Source organism: Tursiops truncatus, chromosome 6 (genome assembly GCF_011762595.2).
Source record: "Tursiops truncatus isolate mTurTru1 chromosome 6, mTurTru1.mat.Y, whole genome shotgun sequence".
In the NCBI taxonomy this organism is placed as follows: Eukaryota; Metazoa; Chordata; class Mammalia; order Artiodactyla; family Delphinidae; genus Tursiops; species Tursiops truncatus.
This window is the reverse complement of record NC_047039.1, coordinates 110146148-110174053: the sequence shown is the minus strand read 5'-3', so window position 1 is coordinate 110174053 and position 27906 is coordinate 110146148. Positions and strand designations below refer to the sequence as shown.

At 61.1% G+C, this 27906-nt stretch overlaps 1 protein-coding gene across 1 annotated transcript in view; it reads left to right on the top strand.

Moving 5' to 3' along the window:
- The window catches only part of FIBCD1 (fibrinogen C domain containing 1), a 34839-nt gene extending 9963 nt beyond the window's left edge, over window positions 1–24876 (top strand). The window contains exons 3-8 of the mRNA XM_033858862.2: window positions 480–959; window positions 4632–4791; window positions 5202–5338; window positions 15053–15149; window positions 20236–20415; window positions 21026–24876. Coding sequence (XP_033714753.1) covers window positions 480–959; window positions 4632–4791; window positions 5202–5338; window positions 15053–15149; window positions 20236–20415; window positions 21026–21285 — 1314 coding nt within the window. The 3' untranslated portion in view covers window positions 21286–24876. The remainder of the gene's footprint in view (window positions 1–479; window positions 960–4631; window positions 4792–5201; window positions 5339–15052; window positions 15150–20235; window positions 20416–21025) is intronic.
- Window positions 24877–27906: the final 3030 nt, after the last annotated feature.

The window sequence follows — 27906 nt, the reverse complement described above, 5'->3', positions numbered from 1 at the left end:
TCTGGCTGCAGAGTGGGAGTCTCTACCTCCCGCCCTTACCAGACCCAGGAGGGCTCCACGTGGGGAGATGTGCCTACCCCAGGCGGGCCACGTGGGCCAGGACAGGGGCAGCGAGGGAAGGGTGCCTCTCTCTCCATCAGTCTCCCCGGCTCTGCCTCTGTTTCTCTTGTCATCCTCTCCATCTTTGTCTCCCTACAACTTTCGCTCTCTCCATCTTGCTATCTTTGGTGTGTTCCTGTCTCTGTCTCCCCTCTGGGACTCTGTTTCTCATCTCTGTGTGACTCCCTTCCCCCGTCCCCAAGAAGGGGACCCTCTGAGCCTCGTCCAGGCCTCACAAAGGCCAGAGGCCCCATCCTAGGGCTGCCTGGGCCCTCCTCACCGGGCAGAGCTGGAGGCCCCGGTCTGCCCCTGATGCTGCCCCCTCTCTCTCCCGTCTGTCCCTCTGTCTCTGTGTCCATGTGCCTCGGGCTGGCCCACAGCGGCCGAGCTGCACTTACGCGCTGTGCACCGTGCTGCTGTCCCTGGCCGTGCTGCTGGCCGTGGCCGTCACCGGCGCCGTGCTCTTCCTGAACCACGCCCATGTGCCGGGCACGGCGCCCCCGCCCCTCGTCAGCACCGGGCCAGCCGGTGCCAACAGCGCCCTGGTCACCGTGGACAGGGCCGACGCCTCGCGCCTCAACATCCTCATCGACCCACGCTGCCCTGACCTCGCCGACGGCTTCGCCCGCCTGGAGGGCGCCCAGGCCTCTGTGCTGCAGGCGCTGAGCCAGCGCCAGCCTGAGCCGTGGCTGGCGGGGCAACAGGAGCGGGAACTGCTGGACACCTTGGCTGACCAGCTCCCCCGGCTGCTGGCCCGGGCCTCGGAGCTGCAGGCGGAGTGCGTGGGGCTGCGGAAGGGGCACAGCGTGCTGGGCCAGGGACTCAGCGCCCTGCAGAGCGAGCAGGGCCGCTTCATCCAGGTAAGGGTGGGCTCTGTGCCTCGGGGTCTGGGCAGGGGTGGCGGGAGTCAGGGGCACGCCGGCCCGCTGGGTGCCTGAGGCCCGCGGCATCACTCAATCCCCAAGTGCCCCGGGGCCAGGGGCTGTGGCCATTCCCATCCACGGACTAGCAAATGAGGCCCAGGCAGGTGAGAGTGTCATCCGAGGCCACACCGCTGGTGTGGCCAGGATTCAAACCTTTACCTGAATGCCTTCCTGGTGACCTGGGTATTTGTGTAGCATCCACGGCGTCCAACAGTCGAGTCAAATCCAGGGCTGCAGGGGCTTCCCAGGCGCTCCAGAGCAGGTGAGACACCGGCAAGGCAGGACGTGGCCTCCGTCAGGCTAATGGAGGTTCAAGGTCATGTGGCTCGTCAGTGGCAAGCCCTCCCCCCAGTTGTGCCACGTGGCCAGAGAGAGCTGCACCCCCTCCCCAGATCCCCCCGTTCGCTGCCATTTGATGCCCACAGCTTTCCAGGGAAGGAGGGACCAGTTGAGGAGCTCAACCAGACCCGCAGACTGTCCTCACCACCTCCACCCCACCCCCGCGCTCGCCCCCTCCCAGAGCCGAGCCAGGTCCCAGCAAGCACCAGGTAGATCTGGGTGAAGGTTTCCAGCACTGACCACGCCTTGTGCACCAGCAAGAACTTCCCCCTTCATAGGATTGGAGATCCAGTATCATCTCATTGGCCCTCTGCCATTTTCCAGAAGAGAAAACTGAGGCCCAGAGTGGGGCAGTGATTTGTCCAGAGTCAGGCCTGGCATCTGGCCTCTGGAGCGCCGCCCAGCCTCCAGCCCTGTACCCCATGCCCCCCGTGACTTAGGTCCTTCGGGACTGGGAGGTGAGCCCCACCACTGCCATTGGTCCCAGCCCCTTCCAGACACCCGAGGTGACCAGGCATTTGGTCACCCAACAGCTCAAGAGCAGTGGACCTTTTCCCTCCCTCTGAAGGCTGCAGCTAGAGAAATTACAGTCTTCCTCATCCTGTCTGGGCGACTGATGGGAAGGCGGCTTCCCCATCCTTGGGTGGGGTGTTCAGCTGCCCTCCTGCTGCCCCCCGCTCCATCTGCAACATCCTCGCCCTCGTCTGCAGAGCTCGGGGAGACCTCCAGACGTTTGGGGGGCTCTGGGTGCCCCACCCCACTCTCCACATGGCTCGGCCCCTGGTCAGCCAGACCCGCCCTCAAACGCTCACCCTTAGGGCAGGGGTGGAGGATTGGGGGCAGGGGCCCAGGGTCTCCCACCCACCCACCCATGCGAAGGCCTAGAGCTGCTCCTGTGAGACTAACAGTTCTGGGACCCAGCAGTGCCTTGGCTTCCCTGATATATTTACTTCTCACAAGAATGTTTAATTTGACTCGTTTCCCACAGACTCCAGGTGATTTCAGAGACCATGTGTCTTGCAGTTAGGTCACCATAGCTCCTAGTTCCCCTTCTACAAGCTGCCCAGACCCTTAGCTGATCAGCGCAGAGCCAGGTTTTTCAAAGCAATGGCCGGAGTCTCTTTTAACATATCTTGTTAAAAGATATGTCCCTAGACCTCACCCCCAAACCCCGCCAGGGCCCCAACAGTTCAACAAGCACCCACCCGGGTGACACATGCGCACGGATGTCGGAGGCCCGCTGGCCCGGGAGCGGAAGAGCTGAGAGGTTCTGTCCTCACGATTGGAGTCAGCACAGTGAAGGCTCCACCAAGTACCAGCTGTGGGACCTTGGGCATGTCAGGTGCCCTCCCTGGGCTGGGCCTCCTCACCTGTAACACAGGGATAGCACAGTCCATACCTGATAGGTTGCTGGAGCTCGTGGCTGTACAGGGCTCGGCTGGCGTATGGCACGTGAGAGGGGCTGTTTGCATATCAGCAGCTCTTTTATTATGATGGTGGAAATTGTCTGTAAACTGAAGTTTCAGCCCATGGGGGACCGCCACTGAAAATCTTTTTTTGGGTCCACACCGGGTGTTAATAAGCGCTGTGCAGCACAATAGCCCTAGGAGGTGGGGATCATTACCCCATTCTACGGAGTGACAGACTGAGGCTTGGCGTGGCGAAGTGCTTTGTTTAAACTCAAACCACTGAGAAGCGCTGGAAGCAGCAACTCCGATTTCACTGCCTCTAAAACCTGCCAATCCCTCTTTAATGCATCTGTGCGGCTCAGCGAGCAGGGACTGACTTTCCCATTAATTCCGGGCATGTTTATATGTACATTTTCAACTTTAATCATTTGCTGGTTTAAACTGAGGTCTTCCTGGCCCGTTAGCAAGAGCCAGCCGTGCCTGAGTTTCTCGAGCATGCCTGCATTGTCACAGAAGGATGGGCAGTACTGATTCGACTTAACCAATGCACCCTGTGATCTTTGCTGCCCACACCCTGCAGGGTAGCCCCCTGCCCCCTGCTCCCTGGGGCGGCCCGCATCCCTCTGCAGGGCTCCCCCAACAGGGCCTGTCTACTGGACCCTGCAATAGAGCCCAGGGAGAAGCCCACCACCCTGCCCCGATGCTCCCGCCGTCCCTCTCAGAGCCTCTCCCCGAGGCCTCAGCCCCACTGAATCATCTGCTCAGTCGAGGAGAAACTGACAGGGCAACTAAAAGCTTTGCAGGGTCTCTGCTTTCAGACGAGCCGAGAATCATATTTTGTAAACTGCCGGCGCTGTAAATTTCTGCTTTCCTTCTTCCAACGAGCTATTATTATCTGACAAGTGACGGATTCAGTGTGTAAAACCCAGCATGCTTCAACGCTCGCTGGCTGCAGCCTGCCCGTGACCCTGTCTCCCCTCCTCCGGGTCCCATAGCGCTCCTTTCCCGCCAGGCAGCCCCGGGGGACCTCTCCTTCTGGGCCTCAGTTTCCCCATTTGTTACAAGCGTATGACGCCTCAAGCCCTCCCTCCTGGCAACGCTGTGGGGGGCAGGTGAAGGGATGGACACCAGAGGGCCCTGGAAAGTCAGAGCCATGGGGCATGGGTGGGAGTGCAGTCCCCAGGGCCCCACCTGTCCAGTGCAGACCCATCACCCCTCCTTCACAGCCTCGCTGGGGGGTCAGAAGAGACGTTGGGTGAAGGTGTTTTGTAACCTGGAAGGTGCCTTGCAGTGAGGTGGGCACCCAGGTACTGAGTACTGAGTGCCTGCTGTGGGCCCCACGCTGTGCTAGGTACTCCCCACGTTGTCACCGGTCCCCATAGCACTTGGGCCCGGGAGGCCAGGTTAGCCCCGTTTTGAGGCTTGGTTAATCACTCACCCGCAGCTGTGTAACTGGCCAGTGGGTGAGTTGGGGTTTTGAGCAACAGGGTCCCCTTTAGTCAGCTCACTTGGGCTGAAGGCACAGAAATGGATGAAAAACAGGGCGTGGGGGCAGCGGGGGCACAGGTGTCTGCTGAAGCCACTCTGTCTCCTCCCACCCGAGCCCCTGCCCTCTGAGCAGTGGGGCTGAGACAGACTCGGATGGGGGCCAGAGTAGGGCAGGGGCTGCCATCCCACAAGGAGCCCACCTCCACCTTTGGGACGGCTGTGTGCCCACCAGAGCCCTGCCACCCTGGCACTCCGCCCACCCCGGTGCTCCACCCTCCCAGAGCCCCACCCATCCGGAGCTCTACCCACCCGGAGCTCCACCCACCCCGGAGCTCCACCCACCCGGAGCTCCACCCACCCCTGTGCTCCGCAGCTTCTCTCCGAGAGCCAAGGCCACATGGCTCACCTAGTGAACTCCGTCAGTGACGTCCTGGACGCCTTGCAGAGGGACCGAGGGCTGGGCCGGCTCCACGTCAAGGCTGACCTTCAGAGGGCGCCTGCCAGGGGATCGCGGCCCCGGGGCTGCGCCAACGGTGAGTGGGGTGGGGCTGCCTTCCTTGGGTGACCTGGGTACTCAGGTTCGTCCCCACCTGCCCCACTAACAAGGAAACACTGCTGCTGTTTGCTGAGGACTTCCTGCTGCTGGGCAGCACTGAGCGCCCTACCTACACCCTCCTATTGACCCCTCTCCCAGCCTGATGAGGCGGAGCTCATTGTACCCATTTTCCAGATGAAGAAAGTGAGGCTCAGAGAGGGTGCTCACTCACCAGATTCACCCAGGGAGAGGCAGGACCACGGTCTGACCCCAAGCCCAGTGCTCTAGAGCCCACTTGACATTGCTGGATGGACAGACAAGTCAGAGAGACCCGGGGACGGCGCGGGGGGCCGTGGCGAGGGGACACGGGTGCCAGGCCCAGTGCCCTGACGGCCTTCCCTGTCTCAGGCTCTCGGCCACGCGACTGTCTGGACGTCCTCCTGAGTGGACAGCAGGAGGACGGCGTTTACTCTGTCTTCCCCACACACGACCCCGCTGGCTTCCAGGTCTACTGTGACATGCGCACCGACGGTGGTGGCTGGACGGTGAGTCTCCGGGGCTGTGTGGCCAGCTCGGCCAGGCCCCGCTTCCTTTGGGCCCTGCAGATGGTCAGGGCAGACCCTGGGGTGACCCAGGAGGCTATGCACATGAACCTGGGGTGCTCTGAGAGGCTTCTCACCCAGCCTTCCACCCTTGGCCTGAGCAGAGACCCTGGTGGCCTCCTGGCAAGGAGCCGTCGTGATTTCCTCGCACCTTCTGGTTCCTGCCTGGGAGGGAAGTGGGAGCAATGGAAAGGCAGGGGTGAGACAGCCGTAGGTGGCCCTGAGACCTCCCCTGTGCCAGGAGGAAGGGGTGGAGGTGGTGGGGCAGAGGCCCTGGCTTGAAGACCTAGGGGTCTTCAGATCTGCCAGCCGGGAAGCCCCTTCTAGAGCAGGGTCGGCCCACTGGTCTCCCACGGTCTCTGTCGCAATTGCTCAGCTCTGCCTTCGCGGGGGCGGGAAACGTAGCCACAAAGCAAAAACGCCTGGGGGCTGCATGGTGGATGCAAGGGTGAGGGTGACATCGTTAACCATGCAAACAGGAGGCGGGACCGGGAGGCCTGAGCGAGGCGGGTGGGCGGGGGCAAGCAGATTCTCTCGGGGGGCGGAGCCTGCTGTTAGGAGCTGGTGGGAGAGCCGCTGAGAATCCTCTGAGGACCCCGAGACAGACACACCTCTAAACCTCTCTTCGAGCTCCAGAGGAGAGGGTTTAAGTGTGCTGGATTCACATTCTGGGCCTAAAAGCGCTTTTGTTTTCCTAACTCGGAACATCTGAGTTATGGCCTTTGTGTCTGGGAACCCCTCGGCGGGCAGAACGGCTCCAATGCACCAGTCAGAGCCCAGAAATCAGAGTTAAGGGTTAGGACAGGCTAAATGAAACACCAAGACGCCGGCCTGGGCCATGCATCTTCCACTCCAGTGGACTTGAAGCCAGTCTCCTGGGAAGTCAGTCAGGATCGGGGCCGGGAGGCGGGTAATTCCTCGGGCCCAGGCTTCGGGGCCGATTAGAGGGGAGTCGATGAGCTGCGCCGGCCTGCTCAGCCCTCCCTCTAGGACATCTGGATCAGCTGGCCTGGAAGAAAGGCCATTCTCAGCTGAGAAGTGCTTGCGAGGCCAAGAGACGTTCATATCCATTTGGGATTCCATCAAAAGCAATCTCGTCCCAGATACCTCTGGGCATCTGTCAGGCTTACCTCCCTGCCGCACGGAATCGCTCGGAAACCCAATTGCTTGGGAGGGAGCTGGCCGCCGCCTTGCTGGACCCCGATACCATCCATCCTCATTAGGCTCCACGTCCAAGCTGCCGGGCCTCAAGTGCCAACACCGGTGGACAGGACGCCTGGGGCCGCACATGTCAACCGGAGCCTGCTTCCCAGAGAGCTGGCCGCGCCTGGGCGAGGGTGTGGCTCGGCATCCCTGCCCCCTTCGGGACACTTTACAGTTTATATACGGCCCTGCCTGGCACTGCGCCAGCCCTTCTCCAGCCCCTGGAGGCCAGCCGGGCAGCCTCAGAGAGGGCAAGAGCCACCCAGCAAACACGCAGCCCAGCCTCACACAAGTCCGTGGGACTGACTGTCACACGGTGTCACTTGTCAATGGACTCAACCACAGGGTGCCGACCACAGGCCAGAAGATTCCACAGCAAGCTGCCGGCCGGCGGGGAGCTGGGCGCATCCGCTGACTTGTGTGAGGGCTGTGGAGCCCCTCACGCCACCTGGAGTTACCAGAGAGGCTTCTGCACTGGGAGTTTGGAGCTCTGGGAGGTGAGGCAAGAGCAGTGTTCCAGGCAAAGGGAAAACGTGCGGGGTCAGCAGGGAGGTGGCAGGGCTTGTTCTGGGACTGCGGTGGCTCCGTTCCGCTGGTGTGTGGCGCTCGCGGGGCCAGGGCCAGGTGGAGAGGCAGGCAGGGCCTGGGTCGAGTGGCTTCTGCAGGTGCAATAGGAATCGGGCTTTTACCTGGGGGGCAGAGTGGGCTCCTGCTGCCCTCAGAATTTCCCCACGGAGGGAGTGACCCAGAAACGTGGGGCTGAGGGGTGGAGGGGGCGCGTGAGGTCCGTGGGCCCTGAACCCTTGCTGAGGGCATGGGAGTCGCCACGTGGGAATGAGGTCGGGGACAGATGGACACATGCCTCAAGGTGGCCTATCCGCTGATGTGGCCACTGGCCCTGGCTGAGCCCCAGCCCCGCTCTACACTCACCAACGACCCCAGTGACCCAGGCCACAGAGGGTCACGCTGATCGGCAAGGCCGCTCCTGAACCTAAGACGTACACCCAACCCCACCCCTGCCCCAGAAAAGAAGGGGGAAGGCAGGAAGGAAAGGACGGCCCCTGCTGACCTGTGACCCTGGGCAAGGGGCCCAGCTGGGTCGCCAGGTCCTTTGGCACAAGGCCTCCCGGGTCTACCCCTCATGCTCCCTTTTTGTACCTGTCACAGGTGCGGCTAAGCAGTCGCTGCCCAGGTGTCACCCGTCTGTGTCCCAGCCAGGCTTGCGCTCCGCGGGGCAGCGACTTGTCACCTGGTGGCCACTGCAGCTCAGGGGTCTGCGCGGTTCTCGCACACCATCTGTGCTGCCTAAATACTTGCCGGACAGGTGACTGTCGGCATCTTCTGGCAGTGTAACTTCCCCTTTCGTATCCTCACTTTTCTCATCTGTTAAATGGGTTAATGTAGTGCTCTTCCTGGTGGGAACAGTCAGAATCCTCCACAGGGTGCTCACCGGTAGGGAAGGAGCAGGGGAAGGGGGAAGGGACAGCAGGGGTCCACGGGAGCCCTGAGGAATCTGGCTCCACCCTGCAGGATCTTACAGTCAAGCAGTGTTTTTTTTTGGTTTTTTTTGCGGTATGTGGGCCTCTCACTGTTGTGGCCTCTCCCGTTGCGGAGCACAGGCTCCGGACACGCAGGCTCAGCGGCCATGGCTCACGGGCCCAGCCGCTCCGCGGCACGTGGGATCCTCCCGGACCGGGGTACGAACCCGCGTCCCCTGCATCGGCAGGCGGACTCTCAACCACTGCGCCACCAGGGAAGCCCTCAAGCAGTGTTTTTAAAGGGGAAGAAGATTCGTAAAATCAGAGGCCAAATTTCCTCATTTGGAAGGTGACGCATGGGACGAAGCAGCCATTTCCAGCTCATCTCCCGGCCCTGTGGGACTGGAAAGGTCACATTCCCTCTTGGGGTATCCCCTTCCTCGTCCAGCCAGTGGGGTGGCCCTTGTATGTCACGTGGCCACCTTTCAGGGCCTAGGGAACAGGGTGACCATGCCCAGGGCCCCATGTGTGTTTTATGGTTGGAAAGAGGGTCCAGCCCAGCATCAGCAGACTGGGTCCCCTGCTGTCCTGCCCCGAGGCACAGCCTCGTCCCCACCAAGATCCGCCTCCGCTGTGCGGCAAACTGGGCCTGATTGCCAAGCCCTCATCTTTGCATAATCACCGGCCGGGGCCAGAGAAATCGGGTCCAGTTCAGCATCTTCTACAGGGGGGACCTGTGATCGGATTGATTCTGCTCTGCGCCCCCACGCGGATCCATGGCAAAGCCAGCTTCCCCCAGCGCCATGAGCCAAGTGGCCCGAACCTGCATCTGCTGCCAGGCATTTTACTGCCTTGCGGGGTCGGCGGCTCAGATAGGCCTCTAATTGGCCCCACTGCGAGAGAAACCCTCCCCTCCCACCGTGCCCACTCCTGCCCTACCTGGGCTCCCCAGTGGGAGGAAAATCCTTCTCTCATCAAAGAAGCCGCCACGTGAGCAGAGCCCAGCCCAGCAGGGGGATCAGGCTCCGGACAGATGAAAAGCTCCCCAGCCCCAGCCAGCATGCCTCGGGATGTGCTGGGGGTGCCGGGACTTGGGAGTCCGCCGGGGGTGCTGCCTCCTCCCTGTGTCCCACAGGCTGTGGTGGCAGGAGGACCTGCCGTGACGTCAGCGCCCCAGGCTGTGGTCGGGCTCCGAACTGCTCTGGGGAGTCCTCGGAGGCCAGCACACGCTGACAACGACCACGGCGACTGGTGACAACACCCCTCTGGTCCTTGACCCTTAGGTCAGAGAAATCTGCCTCTGTCCGGAGCAATTTGGATTTCTCAAACCTTGAACGTAGACGGGGTGATGCACGTGGAGCTCGGCCCAGGGCCTCGGCATCTGATAGATGGCAGCTCTGAGCGGTGTTTGCCAGGAGCCGGCAGGCACCGACTGCCAAGCCTGGGAAGCGTGGCGGGGAGCCAGGCCCAGGGGTACCATTTGCAGTCAGAAACAAGGAGTGGGCCCACTTCCTTCTGGGCTTGGCACCTGGTTCTGAAGGGGAGGGAAGGTAGACCTACTGTGCTCCGTCCCCCCCACCCGCACCGCGCGTGCACCTTTTTCTTCATTGCATCTCTGCCGTGATCCTGCAGGGGTCACCGAGGCGTTGCTGGTGGGGCCTTTTTACAGAGACGGAAGGAAGCTAAGGCTCAGAAAGGTCCGGGACTTGTGCGAGGTCACACAGCCCAGGAGACGCAGAGCCGGGATGTGAACCCAGCTCGGCCTCAGTCCAGAAAGCGTGCTCTTGCCGCCAGCCCAGGCAGCGGGGCTGGGGTGGGCGTGCTATCCAGAGGTGTCCAGAAAGGATTTGAGGGGTGACTGTCTCCCGGGAAAGCAGGCAGAGTCTCCCCAGGGGCCGCCCTTGAAGGGCTGCGTTTGCTCGCCTGTCCAAGTTCTCTACGCTTTAGAGACAAGAACCCGCCTCTGCCACGGCCCGCCGCCCCTCCTCACGGGATCGCCTGCTCGGGAGGCCTGGGAAGCTGGCGGACGCCGCAGCCGCACAGCCAACACGATTCTGCCTGTAATTGGTTTCTGCAGCAGCTTCACCAGAGTTGAGGGAAAATCTCAGATGCTGCTTCGTGGGGACACTTCTCAGGCGGCAGAGACACGCCCTCCCCATCTCGTAGCGTTTGGACCCACCCCGCCTCTATCTCTTGCGCCTCAGCTCCTCTGACCACCTACCAAGACCCTGCTCAGTCTGCAGTTCAGCTGAGCATCTCCTCCTCCAGGAGGCCCTCTAGGAACACCCTCCCAACCACCCCAGCAGGTGGCTCATCCTCCTCTGAGCTCCCAACAAATGTAACAACAATTGTTACCCTTACGGAATGCCCCGTATCAACCAGCACATTTATCCTTGCGGGTTGGAGCTGTTATAATTCCCGTTTTACAGATGAGGAAACGGAAGCACAAGGATCAAAAGAACATGCCAGGTTGGGAGCTGCTCTACACTGAGACTGCTGGCTTGTGCATCCGTCCATCTCTCCTGGGGCTGTGAACTTTCTGAGGGCCAGAGTCCCGCATGAGTCCAGGCACACCATACGGGGTCTGGAGCAGCAAACCTGTCATTTTGCAGCAGAGAGAAGCCAAGACTTAGATGCTCATCCTGCCTGTTGGCTGGAGTCTGGCTAGAGCTTGAGTCTCCTGAGTGCCAGCCCAGGGCATTTTTTGGAGCAGATCTGGCTCAGCTATGATAAGGGCCACGGGGGCTCATGGGTGTAGGGGAGCAATGTCCACCCGCTCAGCCGTGGGGTACCCCTCGGCTGCCCTCAGTCTTTGTGTACCGTCAGTCTCTCCTCTTCTGGTCTCAGTGGGCCCCCACCTTGAGGCATCCCCATTCAGCAGAGGTCACCCCACCTCTCCAAACCTTACTCTTCTCATCTGCCAAAAGAGGGCACGAGCCGCTCCCTCCCGGGCTGTGGCGGGGAGGGCTGTGACTGTCCTTGAAGGCACCGGGGTGACCACACAGCCGGGCCCCGACACTCGGGAAGACTCCACACTCTGGGCCGCGTGGCAAACAAGAAGCAGGTCGGACAGGGCCCGTCTGAGGAAGGGGCCCCCGGCAGAGACCAGACCTGCAGAGCATGAGACAGGCCCCGGGAGCCCGTCTGACACACACGGGAGAGTCAGCCGCTCTGCTGCACCCCCTGTCTCCTGCCGCCCCAGTGCAGCCGCTCCTTCCTTTGAAACCGCCCGGCACCATCTGCAGGACCGTGTGGGCCCAGCGCGCCCCTGGCAGAGCCTCACGAAGCGGCACTTGGAAGACGCCGGGCAGCAGGCTGCTGGCTTCTGAGAATCCGCACCAAGAAAACGCACCCCGTCTGTCTTCCCACTCGTGGCACCTGCCCAAGAGGCCGCGGAAGCGTTTCTACATCAATCACTTTGCAGCCGGAACCCTAGGGAGAAGGCCCCAGGAGCCAGACTGATGAATGTTTTAGCCCTAAAATTAACAGTTAGTTTCCCTACCTTTCCCCCACTTTTTGCCTAAGTGGGGACCCCTGTTCTGTGGGCAGCGTGGAGGAGGGGGATCAATCCTTTCCTCGCTTCCCTCTTCTTATCTGGCTGATCCTTGCTCTGTGGCTGAAGGCCTTCTCGTTGGTGACATCCTGCCATCTGGCGTCCCCTGAAGTCCAGCTGGTTTCCAGGAATCTGAAGCCACAGCTGCAGTTCACCCTGAGCCTCTGAATCAGAGGAAACACGCTCCTAGGAGCCTCGCAGGACCCGTGGATGACCTGTGCCCTGTGCTCACTTGGAACATGCTTCCGCTGACCACGATGCACAGCGATCGGCTCGAGGGCAAGGCCAGGGTTTCGAGTCTGAGATCCCAGCCAGGGCCCAGCATGCTCTGTCACTCAGCGTTTGAACCAAGGAATCAGGGCAGCCCGTGGCAAAAGCCGGCAACATCAAACTGCGGTTGTGCTCCGTGGGCAGGTGGAGAAATCAATTTAATGGGTTGTGATCGACATTATTCTTTTAATCAAATAGAGTGGAATAGAATAGAACAGGATAGAAAATATTAGTGCCTATTCATCTTAAAGGCATATATCCTTTGGGAAGCTTTTGTTTCAGATCCAAACAGCTGTGAGTGTGTGTGTCATGATGTGAACTGCATTTCCCTGGACCACGGTCCAAAAGTCTAAAAGCCACGCGGCGTGGATGTGTCTTCAAGGGGTGGTTCATGCTTCGTTACCACTCAGGGTAAAGCGCTCGTGTTAGCAAACGATGCTGTGGCCTCTGAGCTGCTGCGGACTCGAGCCATCTCGGCGGGATGCCTGCCGCTCGCGGCTGACTGCAGATACCTTCCCAGGTGGAGGAGAAAGGCAGGGAGGCCCAGGTGGCCTTGTACGTGCGCTCATCCCCTCTGATCATACACCCAGACCGAGCCCCAGCAGGGGCCCTGCCTGTTACTGGCGCCCAGCCCCGCAGGGCAGAGGGAAAGAGGGGCCGAGGACGGTGGCTTAGAGGTCAGCTCTTGCCTCGAGAGGCCTGGCAAGGAGGCAAGGGGGCAGACTTGGGAAGCCCTGGCCAGTGACAAATGAGAGCGTGGACGTGGGGGGTAGGACATTGGCCTCCGGGTGTCCAGCCTGGCCTCAGGCTGAGGGGTGAGGTGTGGCTCAGACTGCCCACTCACGGCCACCTAACTTCTGGCCAGTTTCTGTCTCCTGTAACAAGGAGGGGGCCCAGGGGACACAGAACCAGCCTCCCAGTGTTGGGGTAAGGACGTGCGTGTTGCCGGGCAGGGAAGGCTTACGCCGAGCATATGTGTGGTCAGCTCTCAACCCCAGCCGGTCTTGGCCACTCTGCCCGTCCGCCCCCATTTCTGGGGTTCGGGTCCTGCCCGTGCCTGGAAGCGTGGTAGCCCCACTTCTACTTCATAACAGCGGGAACAGGAACAACAATACCGATGGCAACACTACTACCAGCCACTCAGTAATTTATTCCTCGCTGAGGTCCCGGGAGGTGGGCTGGTCAGTGGGCGAGGAGAGCGTGGCCCGGGGCGCGGGGCGGCGGAGGGAGGAATGATTTTCCCAGACCACACCTTGGGAAACGCAGGGCCCAGGACCCGGCCCTTCCTCAGGGCCACCCTGGATTCCTTCCCAGATGCCGGCCCCGCTGGCCACACGCCACTCGTCAGACCAGTCCTACTTCCCGCCTGGGTGGGGGTCCCCTGAGCCAGGCCTCTCCCCGTGCTCCTCTGCCCCGAGGGCCCTGACTTGGTCTCCCCACCCTGCTCCTGACATGGAGATGCTCAGTGGAACATTTGAGCGAATGAACGAGGCTTGGGGACGTGCCCTGGGACAGGAGGCTCGGGAGGAAAAGGGCCCAAGTCTGGAAGGAGGGGCTGGGTGTGGCCTGGGGCAGGGGCCAGGGAGGGGGAGGAGGGGTGGCCCTGGCCCCCTGAGCTTACTCTCGGTGGGTCACCGATGGGGGAGGTGCTGCCGGGGCCCCCATTTTACAGATGTGAAAACTGAGGCTCAGAGAGGTGGGGTAACTGGCCGGTGCTGTAAGGGGCAGAGCCCGAGCTCTAGAGCCCAGGTTTGTAACCACTGCCCCCCCATGCCCCCTCCCCGGCCCCTCCAGCCCCCCTCTCCCCCGCCTCCTCCTGCAGAAACAGGCTCCGCTGTCCGATGTCTTCTCGGGGGAGCATCTGAGCTTCTGCCAGGATCAGGCCTTTCAAGGGGCGCGTGCTCAGGGTCCCGATCTGCAGCCATCAATACCTCTCTCCGCCGGCTCTCAGATCTCCGAGCCTGATCAAATTTCCTTCCGCGCCGGCCCTTCTGAGGGCTTTCACGTGTCAGGGCTGGGCCAGGTTGCAGGTAGCGGAACAAGAAAAAAAGGTGTCACCTCCCTCCTGCCACCTGAGGTCAGAGCTGCCCAAGCGCTGTGACGGATGGGTCCCCGCGGACAGATGCGGAGCTGCGGGCAGACGCAGCTCCGGGCGGCTGAAATCCGGCTGCTTGGGGATGAAACGGGCGGCTCGCTGGTGCCGCGGCCAGATCTCTAACACGTCCGGCGTGGGCGCGGATGGGGGTGCTGGGGGCGGATGCTGCCTCCTCTGCAAATGAGCAAGAGAAAGGCTTGTTAGAAAGAGTTGGGGGGCGGGGCGGGGGGCGAGCTGGGAACAGGATTGCCAGTGGATCTTGTAGAGACTCGAGGCAGCTCTGGCCTGGACGAGCGCGGTACTTATTTCAAAGCAATTTAACCGATGGGATTCCCGACTCCCAAACCAGCAATGTTATTAAAATGAAGAACAGAGGCAGCCGGGCTGCTTGTCAGTATCCGAGTCACACCCCCGCTGGCTGTGGACCCCTGGTCCTCCCCTGAGAGGTGGCCGGGGCTCTGCTTTCCCAAGCCCCCATTCATCCCCTGCCCAGGTTCTTTATAAGGGGGGATGTGCAGTGCGTGACTGCAGCAGGGGCGTATCGAGAGAGAGCTCTGGCGGCCAGGCCTGTGTGTGTGTGTGTGTGTGTGTGTGTGTGTGTGTGTGTTATCGGGTTTTAAAAACTTGAGAATGGGGTTTTGTTCAGTTTTGTTTTGACCTGTGAAAAGATATAGGGACCCTTGCTCACCCCCTTATTATTTGACCAGTGAGGAAACCGAAGCCCCAGAAGGGATGGGACCCGTCCAGGGTCCCACAGTGGGGCGGCAGAGGTGGGCCTGGAAGCCAGGCTTCCTCCACTGCACCCCAGTCCACCCCGGTTCCTTCTTGAGGGGACGTTTCAGGGCCTGGGGGCATTCGGTCCGTCCCCCCTCAGGCCACCACGAGACTCCCGAGTCCCTGCTCTGCTCTGGGGCCCGGTGGGAGCTGTGGAGGGAAATGGAGGCCCAGCCCCTGCTGTCCCCAAGCAGGCAGGTGAAGGGAGAGTGTGGAGCAGGGGGACGCACGTGGGGTCCCGGGAAAGCTGGAGCTAGTTCTCCATCCTCCTCCTTGCTTCGCAGGTGTTTCAGCGCCGGGAGGACGGCTCCGTGAACTTCTTCAGAGGCTGGGAGGCGTACCGGGATGGCTTCGGCAAGCTCACGGGCGAGCACTGGCTAGGTGAGCCTCCTGATGCCCGGCCCGCGGGGTGGCCTGCCCTCTCCCTGTGCGCCACGCCCTGTCACGTCCGAGCCCCGTCCTCACGTGGATGCCGTCCGGGCCTCCCTGGTGCTACGTGCAGAGGGGGTCAGCGCGTCCAGTGTGAAGGAGCTCCACGAGCATGAAACCAAAGGCGGTGCGCTCGCGGGGGGGCGTGTCCCGCAGAGACGTGTGCTTTTCCTGCCGGGGACGCCCTGGGACTTGGTCGCTGTCCCGGATCAGGCAGCTGTGGCCAGTGCAAGGGCTGGAGGACCAGGACGACCCCAGTGCTGCCCTGCGCTTGGGGGTCAGCACTGCCCGATGCTGTGCTCTGGACACCGCGGGCGCATCTCCCCAAAGAGCGGCCGGTCGGCGCTCCTGGCCCCAGCTCCCACGGTCCCGGGGCCGGCACGTATTCCTTGCCTGGCACAAAGTAAGGGCTCAATGAGCTTATGTTAATATTATTATTATCACTATTATTTACTTACTATTTATCTTGAAATTCACTCAGTATTTTAAAATGTAAATATCTCACATAATCTCATTCTAAAGAATGACATCTGTAAACATCGCAGGTCGGAGGTCATGTATATATTTGGGAGCAAGCTGTGGCCTGAGGTCAGGTTTGGGGCTTTTTTGGTTTGTTTGGAATATCATTCACTATTTTAAAGGGCACAATTCAGTGGTTTTCATTATCATTATTTTTTTTCTCCTTTGGCCGCGCTGCGCGGGGGATCTTAGTTCCGCAACCAGGAATGCCCCCTGCGTTGGAAGCGTGGAGTCTTAACCACTGGACTGCCAGAGAAGTCCCTCTGGTTTTTAGTATATTCACAGAATTGTGCAACCGTCACCACTAATTCCAGAACATTTTCTCCACCCCCAAAAGAAACCCTGTGCCCCTTTAGCAGTCATCTCCCATTTATATTTTTAACATAAAATAAACACATGTCATTGGAGCCACGTGCCCCCCCCGCCCCCCGCCCCACCCCCAAGCATCGTTTGAATGACCTTGATCACCTCACGGCATACCTGTCCCCCTTCAGCTTTCTTGGGCACGGATTTCGGGAGTCTTCCCCAGCCAGGCAGGAGGGAAGAGCAAGGTAGAGGCATGTGGCTGGCCGGGAGCACTAACCAGGGGGCGCTGGGTGCCAAGGTCTGGGCTCCAGGTGGGGGTCAGGAGGGTCCCAGGTAACCCAGGAGAAGGTGGGTCCCAGGGGCGGGATGCAGATGCGTGCCCACTCTCCTGTGCACAGAGGCACCTGCTTTGCACTGTCTATGTCCCTCCCACCTGGAGTCCATGAGAGGGTCAGGACCCTCTCTGCCCTGACCTCCACTGTGTCCCCAGTGCCCAGGCGAGCACCAGCCACAGGAAAGGCCAGACACCCCACGATGGACCTCGTGACCTCAGCCCCTACGTACCGCACTCCTGCTGTGCGCTCAGCCCATTTTATATACATCAGCCCTGACACCGCATGCCCACACAAGGGGGATGGAACTGCTGTGTCCTCTCCTTTTAGGGATGAAGATACTGAGGCCCAGAGAGGTGGCAAGTAACCCAAGTCATAGGCTGGTGTGTGTGTGTGTGTGTGTGTGTGTGCGTGCGTGCGTGCACGCGCACGAGTCGGGGAAGCCTGAGCCGGATTCACGCGCAGGAGTCCATCCAAGCTCTGAACCATACTCTGAACTGAGTGAATGAAAGCAGGGCAGGATAGGGGTCAGGGGAGAGAAGCTTCCAGGTGGCGAGTCCCTTCCCCATCCCCTACACCCAGGTGGGTGTATAAAGATAGGGAGAAGTTGGCCAGGTGGGGACCCTGTTCCTGCAGCACCACCCACCCACTTGGAGCAGCACTGGTGCCTCTGCCACTCCCGGCATCTTAATTGAAATCTGTCGGCAGCCACCGGGTGTGGGAGAAGCATTTAAGCGGGGCCCTGATTAGCTCCTGACAGACAGGGAGCCCTGACGAGAATGTCAACTTGAGCCCAGCCCTCGACTGCCCTGCGCTGTTCCCTGCCTCTGCTTTTCCACACTCTCCTGTCACCTTCTCATCGTGTGTTTTGTCTTTTCCTATTGAGTTATGGGAGCTCTTTATATATTAAGGTTATTGATTCTTTGTCAGATACACATGATACATAGTTACTCCTGGTCATTTGTCTTTCAGCTTTTTTTTTTTTTTTTGGTAACATTATTGCTTATTTCCTAGAAGTTTTCAATTTTTATGTAGTCAATTCTGCTAGTCGTTTCCTTCATATCTTCTGAGTTTTAGGCCCTGCTTTCCCCTCCTAGTTTTATATCAATAAAAATTTTTTAAATAGGAGTATTTTTAAAATGCTTTTTCAGTGGTAGGTGGTAGGTTCAGGTCTTTAATCCATCTGGGAGCTCATTGGGGTGATGATGGGCATCTCAGTATTCTTCCACCAGGGTCTTCCTCCCCACTGTCTGTGATCTGAACTCTGATAGATGATGGGGTTGGATCTTGGCTCGCCCCCAGTGTTGTGAGCATCCTGGCAGATCAACAGGGGCTGGAGAAACCCAGAGAGTAAAGACTGAGGGGGAGGTAGAGGCAGGGAGGGAGGTGGCCTTCAGGGGAAGAAGGGTAGAGGCGAGGGGGACCAAATCCCAGAGGAACCCGGCCCTCCCTCAGGGCACCCTCATGGGCACCGGGACTGCGCAGGGAGCCCTGATTCGCCCGCAGGAGTGGGGTGCTAATGATGGGCACCAGCGACCACTCAGTGGTGGGGAAAGGAATCTTCTAGCATCCCCACTGGGCTGCTCTCCCTCTTGCCCTCTTCCTGGATCACATTATTTGTCCTGGGCAAGAAATGAATGACATATTTTTAAAGTCTTGGAGTACGTCAATCAACTTGTTAACAGTAGTTAATTCTAAATAATTGTTTACAAAAGATGATGAGTTGGGAAGATACATTTTCACTTCATTTTTCACGTACTACTGGATTTTGTTCCTTTGTTTAAAGACCATGCGTTATTTTCATGATGATGATGTAAAGCAGTGTCCATTTTGAAAACATAAATAAATAGAGTTCTAAAATTGGGGGAAAAATACCTTAAAAACAAAAGTACTGAATGAGCGCACAGAGTCTGGGCAAGTCTGCCTGGGTTCAGATCCCAGATCTGCCACTTACCAGCTGTGTGACCTGGGCCAGTTCCTTAACCTCTCAGTGCCTCATTTTCCTCACCTCTAAAACGGGGATAATAATAGCACCTGCCAGGGCTTCCCTGGTGGCGCAGTGGTTGAGAGTCCGCCTGCCGATGCAGGGGACACGGGTTCGTGCTCCGGTCCGGGAAGATCCCACGTGCCGCGGAGCGGCTGGGCCCGTGAGCCATGGCCGCTGAGCCTGCGCGTCCGGAGCCTGTGCTCCGCAACGGGAGAGGCCACAACAGTGAGAGGCCCGCGTACCGCAAAAAATAAAAATAAAAATAAATAATAGCACCTGCCTCATTGGATCCTGACAGAAGCAGCAAACACCTGGATAATGTGTGCAATGGGCCAGGCGCTGTTCTAAGAGCTGTACAGGGACACTTCAATTACGCTGGACTCGTTTTCATCCCACTGGCTTCACGAATCCACGTGCAGCGCTCACAGCAGTGCCTGCACTTGTAAGTGCTGTCCAGGTAGGGCGGCAGCTGCTGTCCTTGTTGCCTATAGTCTTCCCTTTACAGCTTGGAAAGCCCTCTGGCCCTCCCTCCACGGGTGTGCAGCCTGGGGCCCAGAGAGGGACAGCAGCTGGCTGTGAGCCTCCCGCCCAGGGAGGAGCGAGAGAGGCAGGGAGACGAGGCCCTTATGCTCCCGAGGCCGGGTCCTCGGTGAGGAGCGCGGGTGGCTGCTCTGAGGTTCTGGCGGGTCTGCTGTATGTACGGCTGTTGCTCTTCTCATGGCTCCTTCTCCTTTGCCCTGGACCTGGACCCTGGACCAGAGGCTTTCCTCTGGGCTGCGTGGGGAGGGGGGGCCGCACAGCCCTCACACCCTGGGGGCGTGCACACGCTGACCCGCTGACCCGTGCAGGAAAGGAAAGCGGGGCGGGGGGGTGGGGGGGGAGCGGCTGATGAAATGTCACTCAATGCTGATAACTCGTAAGGCATTTAATTAAATGCCCTCTTAATCAAGAGGTAATCAAACCGGCAGGGAAGCACCTTGAGTGTGAGTGAGTGTGGGGAGGGGGAGGGGGAGGGCCTGGTGTGAGACCCCCCCAAGGAGGGCGCAGGAGAACTGAGGAGGGGAGGGACGGGGGCTGCGGTGGGGTGGGGGAGGAAGGGGGCCAGGGGTGGTGAGGGGCCATCCAGAGCCAAGCCCCAGAGACGGCAGAGGGCACGGTCTTCTGCCTCTCATCCACGAAGCCAGCATTTATTGAGCACCTACTGTGCGCTGGACCCACCCTCAGATGCTGGGGTTCTACAGTGAGCGGGACAGTTGTGTTGCTCTCTCATGGAGCTTCCACACGGCGGGGGAGGCCCGACAAGGAGACAGGCGGCCAGGACCAGAATGATAAGCACCGATGGGGCCACCTGGGTTGGCAGAGGTCCTCAACCTCCACAGGAGGTCAGGCAGCCTTCCTGAGGAAGTGAGACCTGAAAATGAACAGAAGGTAGCCAGGTGAGGAGTAGGGCCAAGTGTCCCAGGCAGAGGGAACAGCATGTGCAAAGGCTCAGAGGCCAGGGAAGTGCATGTGAGTACCAGATCCCGTCTGGCTGGAGCCCAGAGTGTCAGAGAAGATAAAGGTGGCATCACCCCCAATCCAGAAGAGTTTCCAGACTCTTCCTGATTCCTGCAGTCTTTCTACCAGCCTTCAGCTTAAAACATTTGGAAGGCACACTCTGACTTAAAGCGAGCACAGAGAACACGAAACATGAAAAGCTGTCAGTCCTGTTTCCTGCCAAACACAGGCCTGCAGGAAGAAGGAAGTAGCCCAGGACTGACAGCATACACTTGGCGGTGGTTGTCTTTCTCTCAGCAGCCACGTGAGCTTAACTCTTGTCTCTCCTTGGTTCTCTCTGGGGAGGTTGCTTCCTAGGCCCCCCCAACGTCTCCCACCGTTCTCTCCCCCGTTCCAGGGCTCAAGAGGATCCACGCCCTGACCACGCAGGCAGCCTACGAGCTACACGTGGACCTGGAGGACTTTGACAACGGCACAGCCTACGCCCACTATGGGAGCTTTGGCGTGGGCTTGCTCTCCGTGGACCCCGAGGAAGATGGGTACCCGCTCACTGTGGCCGGCTACTCGGGCACTGCAGGTGGGGCTCCAGGCTACGGCGGGGATGGGGAAGGGCAAGGGTAGCCTAGCAGTCTCCCCAGCTGGGAGGACAAAGGCGGTCTTTCCCCCCCAGGATCAAGGCTTCTCACTGCCACCTCCCAGTCCCCACTGGTCCTCACACCAGCCACATGAAGCTTGCAGGGCCTCGCCTGCAAAACCACCCATTTTGCAGATGAACAAAGTGAGCCCAGAGCCAGGAATCAGGACAGCTGGAGTCTGGGCTCTACTGAGCCTCTAGACCCCCTCTGGGCTGTGTCTCTCCTCTCAGGCCAAGGCAAGAAAGCAAGGAAAGGGAGTGTGTGACAAAGCTAGGAGGAGGGAGAGGCTGCCTAGACGCAGGGACAGCCTTGGGGACCACCAAGGCGGCACCGTGCGTGCCTGTGAGCTGCGTGGACACCGAGCGTGGCGGCGGGGCAGGTGTGCACGCACAGGTGTGCACCAGTGTGCCTGTGGGGGGGCGCGCGTGTCTGCATGTGTGCACGCGCACAGCCTGGACGCACGTCCAGGGGACTGCATTGTGTATGGGAAGCTGTGACGCATGCACGCCCCTGTGCCCCCGTGAGTACACACCTGTGTGTGCACCTGCGCAGGGGACTCCCTCCTGAAGCACAGCGGCATGAGGTTCACCACCAAGGACCGAGACAGTGACCACTCGGAGAACAACTGCGCGGCCTTCTACCGCGGCGCCTGGTGGTACCGCAACTGCCACACATCCAACCTTAACGGGCAGTACCTGCGCGGCGCGCACGCCTCCTACGCCGACGGCGTCGAGTGGTCCTCCTGGACCGGCTGGCAGTACTCACTCAAGTTCTCCGAGATGAAGATCCGGCCGGTCCGTGAGGACCGCTAGACAGCGCGCTGTCCGTCCCCGCCCACCGCCCGTCTCCGCCCCCGCCCGTCCCCTCGCCATCCCCACGCCCACCCCGAACTCCGCTCCTGCTCAGACGCTCGCCCGCCTGCCCGCACATGACTGACCCGCTCTCGCGATGGAGTGGGCCAGGCCAACCCCGACACTAAGCACCCCCTGAACAAGTGAGGCCACACATCACCTTCGCACTGTCCACACCCACAATTTGCCCGGCTGCTGCGGGCCGGGCGAGTTTGACCACCCCAAATTCTGCCTGCCCAGACTTTGGCTCCTGGGCTGTTTGCCTTCCCTGGGCCAGGAATCTGCCACGTGCTCCTGGCAGCCCTTCCACTTTGCCAGCCCAGACACCTGGAGTGATGGGCACACAGAGGAGGGGCAGATGGTACCCCTGGAGCCCTTTTAGCAGAGGGAAGGGTCAGATCTTTCTGGGTCACGTCTGAGGCCAGCCTCCCTGGCCCTCCGGACCCCCCCCTCGTTCCTCTGGTGCCTGGAGGTCCGCCCTCTCTCCCAAGGACTGGGGAGTGGCTGCTGCTAAGGGCTGCCTGTGCCCATGGGCTGGGTGGCCACATCCCGCCATGCCCCTCGGCCAGGCTGGGGTGCAGCTGCCTTCGGGAACTCGCTCCCCAAGGTGACTGAGATCAGTTCCCTGGAGCCCTTCCCCACCCCCGAGCCAACCCGCTGTCTCTGCAGGCCTGGGACGTCCCCAGTCCCCTTGGCCGTTGTGCCCGCCCGCCTCCTGTCTTCCCCGGGCGGCTGGAGCCCCGCCCCACCCCACCCCGTTCCCCTGCCTGTGGAAGGCAGGGGCGGGGCAGGCCTGCGCCGCTGGGCTGGGCTGGGCTGGGGCTGGGCTTGTACCACCCGCCCTCCGATTTCCAGGCAGGGACTCTGGGACCCTAGGACCTCCTAGGAGCAGGCCTGGAGGGTGAAGCCTGGACCCAGATGGGTTTGGTGGCTGTTACCGGGTCAGCCCGGACACTGCTGTCTCAGTGGGGAGGTCGCCCCCTGCTGGTGACTGGGGGTGTTGCCACCTGGAGTCGGGGGCAGGGAGGGCCTCGCCGGGCAAGTGGGGGAGCCTGAGGTGCCCGCCAGGCACTCAGAGACATTTCTCACTGAATCCTCTCAACGCCCGATGTACTGTTACTGCTGCCCCCGACAAGAAGCACAGGTTCCCAAGGCCAGCGGCCAGGACGAGCAGGGCTGCTTTTCCACGTTCCCGCCTGAGGGGACCCGAGGGGGCCAGGAGGTCAGCCTGGAGAGCCGCCCAGAGGGTGGGCAGCCCAGCGACCCCTCCTCAGGCAGGGGGGAAGCCCTCCTCTGGCTTCCGATACAGGACACCTGAAGGCAGCCAAGTGGGGGAGTGCGGGGTTCGGCTCTCCCTTCCCCTCCCACCAAGTTTTGTGCTTCAATAATAATAATTCAGAGACGGCCAGGGAAGCAGGAAAGGCCCCGAGCGCCGCTGGCTGGCCACGTGACCTGGCCGGTCCCCTCTAGCCCCACCTGGCTGTCGGCGTTTGGCAAGGTTTGCGGGACGAGACGCCATCCCTGCCCTCCTGGCCCTCAGCTGGCATCAGAGACGGCCAAGGAACAGGCGATGACAGCTCAGTGTCACCAGGGCGGTGACGGGAGCACACAGGCGCGGGCGGGTAGGGGCGGTGTGGCAGGGGTGTGTGTAAGAAGACCCCAGAGACCCCCTGCTGGCTCCTTTCCCATCCTCTAGAAGCCAAGAGAAGCAGCCCACCTGGGCCGCTGGGCCCCAGCCACGAAGCAGAGGCTGGATGGGCCCTGCGTCCTCATCCCGGGAGCCCCCTTTCCCCCTCCCTCCTGCTCCAGGCTGGGGCGAGCCGCTGCTGCCAGCCTCACAGTGCCAGCCACTGTTTAGAACGTGCCAAGCGCTTCCGGATCTGTCATCAAACACACTCCTGGTGAGCTTGATGTTCATGGATTCACAGATGCGCGTGCACATCAGGAAGCTCGGGCGTTCGTGCCAGGGCTTGGCCGAGGAACAGACGTGCCACCGCTTGGGCCTGGCGGGCGGCTGGGTGAGGGTGTTTCAGGAGCGTCTGGCCGGCCTGCAGACACTGGTTCCTTCCCGCCGGAGAGCACCAGCCCCAGTCCCAGCCCAGGCCTGGCACCACTGGGGACACGGCCGGACCAGATGCTGGCTGGATGGGCACAAAGCCCGTCATGGTGAGGACAGTAAGGCCAGCGCACCCCCCTTCCTAAAGGGCATCGCTTCACAGGCTGGCGCTGAGCACACACAGTACCTGGGCCGGGAGGCTGAGGGGAGCGAGGCAGGCCTGGGCCCTGGCCTGGAGGAGCTCCCAGTGTGATTTCAGCGCAAATGGCTATCACTGGAGATGGGAGCGCCCACAAAGGGAAGGGGGCCCTGGGAAAGCCGGGGGGAGCGGCAGCTCTGCCGAGACCGAGGGATGACAGATGGGTGCAAAGGTCACCCAGGACCCATGGTCACTGCACCCGAACCCTGACCCACGATGCCTGAGTTGATGGCTTGATGGTGGGGTACCTGCGGCCCAGTTGTACCACGTGACGGGGCTGACACCCCACCTCCCCTTTCCTTCCTTCTCCCATGAGGAGACAGCCAAGCAGGGGAGGGGTGCGCTCTACACTGGGATCCTCAGGCAGTGCATTTATGCCCCCAAAGCTTCCAAAAGTTCCTTTCCACAAGCACAGGTAGGTTCTGTGGGATCAGCCAATGGCCGCATTCCTTGTCCTGCAAACTTTGGATACATCTCTGGGGTGCCACCCAGCTGGCCACCCCTGCTCCCCGAGTCCAGAGGAGGGACGGACGCTGGGTTTCCACCCTGATGGCCTCAGCACAGTCAGCAGTTGAGGACAGAGCTGTGGGCAGGTCTCAAATTGCATGTTCCCCCCGCAGCCGCATGTAAATAGGTTGTATAATGTTTGCCTTGGGGCAGAAGCGATATCCATATCCCAGGGCCCACCTCTTCCTGGGTCCCCCACGGCCACCCACCCTCATCCACGCAGGCCTCTGGCCTGGAAGGTGGGAGCCCCGCCACCCAGGATTCGGAGGATTCGTGGGGTTCATCAACAGGACTGCCAGCTGCCTCTGCTACAGCAGAAGGGGAGGGCGGAGGTGGGGGCACGGGAGCAGGGCTCGGACCGGCGGGGTTTAAGGAGCCACACGCCCACCAGAGGACACATTAGAGGATGTACAGACAAGGACATGAGGCTTTGGTCCGAGTGCTGGGGCCTCCCCAGGGCCTGTCTCTTCATCCGCTAGCAGGGAGAGGGCCGTCCCCAAACCCTGAGTGGCCACGCAGCTGGCAGGACTCGGCAAACCCGGAGGGCTGAAGTTGGACCTCGGTGGGACTGGGGGGCAGGGAGTGGGGAACCGGGCTCTGACCTGCTGTGCCCTCAGGCTGCCTGACTCCACACAAGACCTGTGGTGGGAAGAGGGGCGGGGCTAGGAGGGAGCTAGAGGCCAGCGCAGCTTGCGATGGACAGATGCTAGTGCGGCCTGTGTGCACTTGTCGTGTGTGTGGTCCTGTCTCCAATAAAGTCTCGTGGTGACCGACTCGGGCCTCTGCCCCCCACCCTGCTCAGCGCCCCACAGGGTGGATCAGACACCCCAGCGTTCCAAAACGCCTCCTGTACCATTTCCCCAGACTCCCCAGCGCCTTTATTTCTGCATGGGAAACTGTTCCCTAGACAGCTTAGTGCCCCCAGGAGCTGCCGGAGACCCTTGGGCAGAGCCGGCCAGCAGCCCCGGGGGTTGGCGTGGGTGGAGGGGAGGCCGCTTCCCATCACGGTCCCCAGGGTCACAGTCGGTCCCTGTGGGTCTCCCTTGTGGCCGGGGCTGCAGTCCTGAGGAGTCGAGACTCTTTATTAAGAAAAACAGTCCCTGATGCCTGTTTATTCATAAAACCAATGTGAAGCTTAAGGACAAAGCAAACTCCTGAGGTTATGCGATGAAATCCAATATTTATCGAGTGCCCGTGTGCAGGGCCAGGGGAAGTGAATGTGCCCCACGTCCTGCCTCGGGCCGACCTGCGAGGGCACCCGTGGCTGGAGCGTCCGCACTGCCCGCCTGTGCAGACAGAGGTCTCTGCCGTGCGGCCCGAGGTCTCCCAGACCATCCTCAGCACTAACTACTCCCCTCCAGAAAGTGTTCTCACCAACAGGCGTGCCCTCCTGCCCACGGATGGCTCGTATCAGGCCCCCCGGGACGCCTGGGGGTGACACCCCTGAGCCAGGCCATGGGAAGTCACTGAGGTGATTGTGGCCACCCTGCTCCCCAGGGGCCACCCCCCCCCCCCAGGTGGGTCCCTCTCCTGCCGCCTCCAAGCCAAGCTGCTCTGGCCCGGTTCACGGAATCTTTCCCAGATCCAGTGAAGTGCGCTTGCAAACCACCTTTTGGGTCAGGAGTTCTGGAGATCACCTGGCAGCCCCTGGAGTTGGGAAGCTTGGCACCAAATCTGGCATCAGACTTGGCTCCAGGTGCCCCTACTTGAGGGCTGGGGCCGAGGAGTCATACTCGCCCCCAGTCTTGCCCCCCAGGCAACCCATGCCCAACACTTGGGACCTTCTATGGCCACTTCGCAGAGCCCCAGGCCCCCGTCCTGAAGGGAGCCAGGCCAGTGGTGGTTTTCACAGCAGAATTTTCTTGGGGTCCAATGTGTCAACGGCCAAGCGGAGCTTTCCTCCTGGGGGGGTGTGTGGCCCTCGGGGCTCGACCTCACCTCTGCCCTCCCCACTCTCCACAGCTGTCCCTCAGGAATTCTGCAGAGCGCAGCTTGGGAACCAAAACCTCTCATTTTACACCCGAGGGAACTGAGGCACAGAGAGGGCAAGCGTCTGGCCCAAGGCCTCACAGCGAGTTGGTGACCCACTGCAGGCTGCACGCCATCGTTAACCAGCACCCGGTGTCTCAACAAACCAGCACTAACCAGGGAGATAAAATGACACCGCCCCTCCCATCTCACGTGCACGCATGCACACACGTGCATGCACGCGCATGCCAGCCCCTCAGAGGCAGCCCTGCTCTGCACCTGCTCCGGTTGGCCCATGGGTGCACCCTCTGCCCTCACCTGCTCTCAAAGTCCTCACCCTTGCCAAGGGAGGCCAGAGTGCACGCCACCCCATCCCGAGGGGTCCAAAGGCAGCCCACGCTCTCTGCCTGTTCCTGACCTCGTTCCTGCCGCAGACGGGGCCGGAGAGGGGAGCGAAGGACAGGGCTCTGACTTGGGAGCCTCGGTCTCCCCACCCTCTCACCATGAGGGGGTAAAGACTCCGGCCCCTCCCTTAGGGCACTGGGGGCGGGGAAGGGTCTCCGAGGCTGTCTATTCCCGTGGGGGGTGATTTTCCGCCCCTCAGTCCCTCCACTGCCTCAACCCCACAGGCAAAGGTGACAGGCCAGCTGGATGGGGGCCCTGGAGACGGAATGCTCTGTGCTCAGTCCCCGGCCTGGCCTGCGCAGCTCCCCCCAGACAGCTGCAGGGCGGCCGCAGCCTCACCGAGCACCTGATCACTCTCAGCGGAGGGAAGATCCAGGCCCGGCGAGCAGCAGAGGCTGGGGCAGCGCTGGTCCTTCTCGGTCTGCTGCTGGCCTCCCAGCAGCGGTGGGACAGGAGGAGGGGACGGGCAGGGGAGGGGCGCTCCTGGACCAGTCAGCAGGGCACCCATGGGCAGCGCTTCCCCGTCCTGGGCGCCGGCCCTGCCCCTTGGCTGGTGGCTGGAGAACACTCTGCTGAGCGCTCTGCCCAGCCGGGCCCCGCACCCCGGCTTAGCCGCACAGCCCCCTGTGCCCGGAGCAGACTCCAGGGACGCTCTGCGATCACACGGGTGCAGGGGGAGGGATGCAGCAGATTTGCTGTGAACAGGTGGGGGTGGGCGCCCTGAGGCGTGAGCGGGATGCCCGGCCGTGGCCACGCCTGGACCAGCGTGGATCCCACAGGGACTCGGCGCCCACAGCACAGCCCCCTCCAGCCCCAAAGCCCACTGTGGGGGTGCGGTGCAGGGGACAACTCGTGACGCGCCCCATCCTGGCCCGTAAGCTCACCTGGGGAGATGACAAGCGCTGGTGTCCTCCGTGACCAGGACCTTCACCCAGCCCTTGGCAAACCCCACAGTGGGTTAACAGCCTCATCTCCGTGAGTCACATCAGAGAGGCAGAGGAGTTTTGAAAACACTCGCTGGTCCGTCTGTCCTTTCCCAAGTGGGCCGCAGACACCGAGCCAGGCCCTGGGGCTCTGGTGATGGGAAGACTGAGCTTCCCTTCTAAGGAGCAAACCTACCACGGCTCGGGGGCCATGGGCTTGAGGGAGGGGCTCGCCAAACCCCTCTGCGCGCTCTCCCACTGCCCAGCTCAGACTCTGGGCACCGGATGCCCCTCTAAGGCTCTAGAGCAGGTGAGCTACGGCACCGGACAGAACTTCACACCGAACCAGAGTGAAAGGCCAGGGCCGGCTCCACAGGCGTCTGACCTCCGGAGCCCACGGCAGCGGTGGTGCTGGCTGGGCGGCGGGTGTGTGAGCAGCGAGCGCAAGGCGGACCCCACAAAGGCAGATCCCTGTTAGGATTCTGCAGGGTGGGCTCGGATGCCTCTTCCAAGGGTACTCAAGG